Source organism: Fomitiporia mediterranea, assembly GCF_000271605.1.
Source record: "Fomitiporia mediterranea MF3/22 unplaced genomic scaffold FOMMEscaffold_4, whole genome shotgun sequence".
Lineage (NCBI taxonomy): Eukaryota > Fungi > Basidiomycota > Agaricomycetes > Hymenochaetales > Hymenochaetaceae > Fomitiporia > Fomitiporia mediterranea.
Window position 1 is genome coordinate 3,193,721 of NW_006760389.1, and position 7,148 is coordinate 3,200,868.

The 7,148-nt window shown below is 35.0% G+C and overlaps 1 protein-coding gene across 1 annotated transcript; it reads right to left on the minus strand.

The window, feature by feature from the left end:
* Positions 1 to 6,110: 6,110 nt before the first annotated feature.
* FOMMEDRAFT_46485 (uncharacterized protein) lies at positions 6,111 to 6,491 on the minus strand (the record flags this gene model as incomplete). The annotated part of the gene is made up of 1 exon (XM_007264870.1): positions 6,111 to 6,491. A coding segment is annotated over one exon (381 nt), but the record flags the coding sequence as incomplete, so codon positions are not given.
* Between the last annotated feature and the right edge of the window lie 657 nt (positions 6,492 to 7,148).

A 7,148-nucleotide genomic window follows, 5' to 3' on the forward strand; every position in this document is an offset into this window, starting at 1 on the left:
TAAAAAATCTGAGTCATAGCCCTTCAGTACTGTATTCACTGTTAGGCCTCTACAAAATCCTAGAGTGTATAGTCAGGGTTTGAGAGTTCTGAGGTGACTTCCAGATTTGCAGAAAAGGCTTCTTACTACAAATCCTGCTTGTCACTCATTATTACTCTAATGACCTGACAAATATACTATTACTTCTGTAGACAGTCCTTAATCTAGTGCCCTGACTTTCTGTAGGCAAAGTATGCTCCTTACTTTTAGGCTTCTCTAATGTCTATTAGAACAGATTGATTACAAATTATAGGCAGATTGATCTAAGGGCTCAGAACTGTCAGAGCTGGACACATGTGTAGACATTCTGTACAGACTTGATACATTCAAGCTGTAGCTTAGTTGAAGGAGATGGTACACATCTTCCACTCAGTGTAGGTGACCAGTTCTAGCATTATTCTAAGAATCTTATTAACCAGTTCTAGGTGAAGAGCTTTTTCAAGCATTCTAATAAGGACATTATTGAACCCAAGTGTGAATCCTACCTTTTAGACTAGGATATCAAACTCCTGAAAGAAGGTATTAGTGGAACGTTTGCCCTGTTACAGAGATACAAGCTTGTTCTACACATTACACTTCTTATTCAGATTAATGAAGGAAGTACAGAGCTACCCTATAAATTCCAAATACAACTTGTTGTTCTAAAGTTGGATCAGGCTTCCAATCTGATGGCCTTCAATCCAGTTCTAAGCCTAGGTGGCTACATTGCCTTCCTTCATAAAGGAGAGGACAAATAGGACACAATCAAGATCTGAGGATAGATTAGTCAAAGTAGTAGCTATGTATAGTTTGACTTAGCACTAGAAGTTCTTAAAGTGCTACCTATTAAAGTCTGAAGGGTAGGCTATATGTACTTTCTTTCTAGAACAGGTTGCAACTTCCAGAACAATCAGAACAGGTTCTGAAGGGGCTAGGGGCACATGGTTGGCAAAAGCCTCTTAGATAGAGGTTTATACATATTGAGCTAGTTCTGCTTGTAACTACTGATCCAGCAGGACAGTAGGGGTGGCAGTCAGTATAGAAGGGTTCATGTTTACACTATGAAGGAATCAGCACTAAACTAAAAGGGGTAATGAATAGAAGAAGGGTGGCAAAAGTTTAAAAGGAGTTTAGGGAGTTTAAAATTTAAAAATGTAGAAGGGTTAGGACAAAGAAAAGAGATTGACACAACAGTGAGTACTGATGCTCAAAACATAGGAGAGTTGTAGGGTAGTAATAGGTAGTCTTGATCTGATGTTAGTAACAGTGTAGAGGGGACCTGAAAGCTCAGTGAGGGGACCCAGGCTACAACTATCCTACACAACAGAAATATGGAACACAAGTACTAGAACATAGTCAGAACTTGCAGAACAGGTAGAGAGAGAGAGTGAGACAAGAGTAGAGTATATAGAGTGAGCCTAAGAGTACAGGACTACCTGGAGTAGACAAGATCAAGACTACAGGACCAGTCTGATCTCATACACTTATATATACTAAACTACACAAGAGTACTCAGGGAGTATGAGCTACTTAAGAATGATAAGCCACAAAGAATGAAAGAAAGGAATGTCAAAGATAAAGGTACAAAGAATGAAGGGATGGACAAAGGGTAAGAGACTATAGAATGAACAAAGAATGAAGGGGTGGTCAAAGGAATGGAATGATGAAGTAAGGAAGGGCAGTAGTAAGAGTCAGTACACATATAGTCCATAGACAGTACCCCTGAGGGACAGAAGTCCCAAGTTCCAGTACAGAAGGGTGTGGAACCCTCAGAACTAAAGGTATGAGAGCAGAGAACTGTAACAGTAAGAATGAAATATGGCTTAAGGAAATTAATACAGTACTTTAATATCAGGTAGTTAGATAACTGTAATATTATACTAGGAACAGCAATTCTTATTCAGCACAACATTTCTACAGGATTTGATACATCTATACTATGGATTAACAGTAAAATACATCTATCAAAGACAGGAGAACAAGTCTTAGAGGCATATATTAAGGATATTAACAGTTTTGATTGAGAAACTAAGGAACTTACACAGGTAATTGACAATTGTAATACAGAATTGTATCAGGAAATAGTGGACATGCTATAACTACCTCTCAGAGTCATCAAACAGATGAAATTGCTTAGTAATAAGGACAAAGAATGTCAGTTTCACAGAGAAATACACTAGGATACTTGGTGAAAATGATTGCAATTCAAGAGAAAGTATTATATCTACACTAGAAGATTCAGTATTACTACAGAATTGAAAGCAATGACTACACTACTGCTTCAGAAGCTCAGAAAGATTATAGAAGACTCTATAGGACTAAGAACAGTCAGCAATCTCACAGAGCAAAGTAAGGAAACTAAGGAATATTTGTTTCTATCATTAGATATTAGATTTACTAAGCATTCAGCATACAATGAACCTTACAAGACACATTTTGTTTGGAAAATCAATACTAAAGTATCAGAATACATATCAGGATATTCAGTACTCATTAAAAGACAGACTAGTTGTCTAAGAATTGTCATAGCATTTGAGAACATTGAGAGATACAATCTACAGGATATTGAGGCTACAGTAGACATGTTAGCATACAAGGACTTAGGAATTATGCAAAAGACAACTTGATACATAGAGAATTATGCTTTGAAATATAGTGACAATGACTCAGAAAGGTTATATCAGATGCAGACTAGTATATCTCAGCTTTTAGAAAGAAAATACAGCACATATATTAAGCATAGGACCAGTTTCCTTTAGAAAACATTACTAGAAGACACAATAGTAGTACATCCACATAGTAGAAAGGTCAGAACAATTTGCAAAGGTATAGAATTGGACCTCTAAACAGAGAGCAAGTCTACTAGGAGTACCATACATTGACTCAAGGCACTAGACAAAGTGAAAGTACTCAGCAAGTTGGATATTCAGTAGACAATACTAGAAACATCACCCTAGAGTAATGAACAATTGAATTTACAAGAATTCATTCAATTGGCACACAAATTGGATACAAAAATTGACAGACAGGTATTCAAACATTATGAGAATAGTATTATCATTGAGGAACATAAGTAATGGAATTCAGTATTCGAAAGTAACACAGAGGAAACACAATACTGGAATGTATCACAGAATATAGACAATATACCTTAATTACTATTGGAAACAGACTTTACACAAGGTTTCAAATACCAAAATCATGAAGGAAACCTATTCAGACATTGAATATTAGATTCAGAACAAATTCAGAGATCCTACAATGAAAATGCATTCATATTTTGCTGGGAGGGCAAGAGGTACATACTTCAGCATACATTTTGCATTATCAGGACTCTACTACATGTCAGGAATGCTAGCAAAAGTATAGGAAGACTTGAATATTTGTTTCGAGCACACAGTACGTCTAGGAATACATTTGCATATCACAGAGAACGACTACACTATGAGAATACGATTGCAAGCAATGATTTCAATTGTAACCTGTGTCAGAAGCATAGGATTGACAAACCAGACAATAGGAGAATGATTACTTCAATACACACTGTTCTACTACTCAGTAGACCTTGAAATTACAAAGATAAGTATTTGAGAAGACCTACTTCAAGACTCAGAAGTTACCCAGGACTTTCAGACAGAGTTAGTTTTGCTATTTGTTTAGTAAAATTCACAGTACACACAATTTTACTAAGTCAGGCATATAGAACAAAGAGAACATTATGAATTGACTTTGAATTTGTCTACAAGCTTTAGAGAATACAGTACTACATTGTCAGCAATAGATATTCACTATTCAGGACCATCTATTTGAGACGAAAGTAAGAACTTATCAGCTTTACATAGGAATTATTAACAGTATATAGTCTATAGACAAAACAATTAGCTATAAGAAGGAACAGATCAATTGCACAGTTATGCACACAGTGCATTCTGACAGAACAGAAAGTCAGGACTTATACTCAAGATATTAATGAGTATTCAGACACAATTGTGAGATCAGAAAGTACAAAATACACATTGATATCAATAAACTATAGCTACAAGACAAGATATTTGATACAGAATAGATTCAGGACAGGTAATTGTACTAGAAACAGGACTTATAGTCGGACAACAGAGTATACAGTATTATGGGCAATCAATACAATGCTTCAGAGGAGAGGTAAGTCAAATAGACAGACTTGTGAATGTTGGACAACATTGATATTCGATCTACACAATCTAGGACATACTTCCATTGAGATTATGGAACTACAGGTATACAGAGTAACAACACTATTACCTAGGTACACAAGTACTTACAGAATCGTTAGGAATATAAAGTACAAAGCACTAGAGAGAGATTTGCTAAGAGAAAGGACATTACACTATTACTATCAAGTATTACTTTCAATACTATTGTGTATACACAGACCCAACAAAAGCAAACTGTTTCAAGAAAGAGAAACAGTACAAGACATCAGTTCTAAGGAAAGAAACTAGGAAATAACACATACAGGCAAGGATACAAACGCTTGGTTGAAAGCAAGATAGAATACAAACAGACATAGATTGAGATTCCATGAGACAATCACATAGTTCAAAGCACTACAGGATTACTTAGAGATACAGATACACACTACTGTCAATACATCATCTTCACAACTAGGAATACTCAATACTATGGATATTTGAATGAACAACAATCCATTGAGACACAAGGTAACACAGCAGACACAGGAATACAGTATGGAAATACAGGAAGAACTATCCAAAACATTGGAAACAAGTGTATATAGTCAGTTTTGCAAGGTTATCAGTAATATTTCAAGCAATTCAAGTAGGGAACACATTGTATTATCATTGGAAGGCAAAGGTAATACACCTTATTGGCATTGGACATTGTTAGTGTCATCAATTAGGACCAGGAGACACACAATAGACTAGTACTGTCATGGACTGTTCCTTGTAACAGTACAATTTATTTTGTAATTTTTAAAATAATTATACAAAATTTTACAAAACAAAAATTATGATAATTAAGTACATATACTAAAGTACAAATGTACCAATTTACAAGAAAAAATATTGAGAAATGAATAAGAAATAAAGTATACAATTATTAGGTCAAAAATGCATCCTACTGCTCCTTGTAACACTACTTTCCCACGGTCCTTTTTACTCCTCGTTAGAGCTATTCTCCTCATCCCCACTAATATTATCTATATCAAATGTCTCCAAATCCTCTTGATTATTTTTAGAGGGCTTTGGTTTAGGGATGGGAGGTTCAAGAGGACCTCTTTTTGGTTTATTCCACCTAATTTTCCTCTTCTCTTTCTTTGCATTCTCTTTCTCCTTCTCCCATTCTATTAACTGTGCTTTCCAATCACTAGTTAATTTAGAATTCCTTGCTTTCCTTTCAGCATTAATCCTTTCCCATTCTTTAAGCTTTTCAGAATAGCTTTGTCTAGCTATTCTTCTTTTCTCCTTTTCCTGTTCAACAGTAAGTTGGTACTGAACATGTTCTTTAACTTTTTCTGTAAAGTCATCTCCTGTAAGTAACCTAGGAAGTCCATCTCTAAGAAGTCTTCCTATTCCTTTAGGAAGACTTTTAGCTTGTTCTTTAGAGAATAATTGTTTCCTAAGTCTTTCACAGTAAATGTTCTGAAGTACCATACTTACTTGTAATCCTAATATTACCCCATATTGCTCTGCTTCTCTTTTAATATAATTTTCCAATTCATTTTGAAGTTTCTCTTCCAGTTCAGTTTCTGGAACAGAATTCAAAAGGTTTATTGGAATATTTTTAAGAGAAGACAGTTCTGGTACATGAAAAGGTAGTTGAGAAGAAGATTTAATTGGAGACTGAGAAACTAAAAATGTAGCAGATGTTTGAGATAAACCTTGTAAAGTATTACTTGATTCTTTTAAAAGAATAGAATCATTAAAGGTATTCTCATTATCTACTTGAGTTTCTGTCTCTTTCTCTTTTCCTTTATCATGTAAAGAAAGATTTTGTACTTGTACAATTAGTTTGGCAATTACTTTAACAGGTGATGGTTGAGGTAAAGGTAATCCAGAGCCTGTAGTAGAAGACTCTATACTTAGCTTTAAGAGTCTAGTATTAATTACTGCTGGATTAAATGGCCAAACACCTGTACATGAAAAAGCTTTTACTATATTCTCAGAAGTAAAGACTCTAATATGTGTAGGAGTATAAACTTGTAAAAAGTTAGCTTTACAAACTTCTACACCAGTCTCTTCTTCAAATTTAATTATTTCTTCTGAGAATACAGTTTTTAAAATGCCAAAAATTGCAACATCTAATCCTTGATAAATATGTGTTGTATGAGAGGGGTAACAGAGAACATGTATATTGTTCTCTTTACAGAAAAGGAGAAAAGGTAATGATAAATGAGATTGATGTCCATCTAGAATAAGAATTCTAGGTCTTCCATGAGCTTTATTCTTTGTGAGTTCATGAAAGTTTTTAACCTAATCAACACCAATCTCATTTTCAATATAACCCTTTTTAGAGTATCCTATACTAAAAATATTATTAGTATAATGTTTTAATATATATAATAAACAATACATACCTTGCATTTAAAGGGTTATTTTGATGCTAAGAGACTTGATATCCAGCACCAGAAAAGATAACAGCAGGTGGAAGAGATGTACCATCAGCACAAATAACAGGTAAAACTGTTATTAATTGTCTTTTTCCACCTTGCTTTTGTTTTTGAGACTTTTTATCAGTTGTCCTAATAACTCTACTTTTTTTCCCAATACTAGGTACAAAGCCTGTTTCATCTGCTACATAAATACAGTCTGGTTCAGCATTAGTTTCAGTTAAAACTTTTTCTAATAATTTAAACCAGACTGTATTTGTAACTGAGTTAACAGCTTTAGATCTTTTCCTATCAATGTTACGGTTCTCCGCTCTCGTACCTTCAGTTCCGAGGGTTCCGCACCCTTCCGTACCGGAACTCGGGACTTCCGTCCCTCGGGGGCGCTGTCTATGGACTATATGCGTGCTGACTCTTGCCACTACCCTTCCTTACTTCATCATTCCATTCCTTTGACCACCCCTTCATTCTTTGTATCATTCTATGGTCTCTTACCCTTTGTCCATCCCTTCATTCTTTGTAC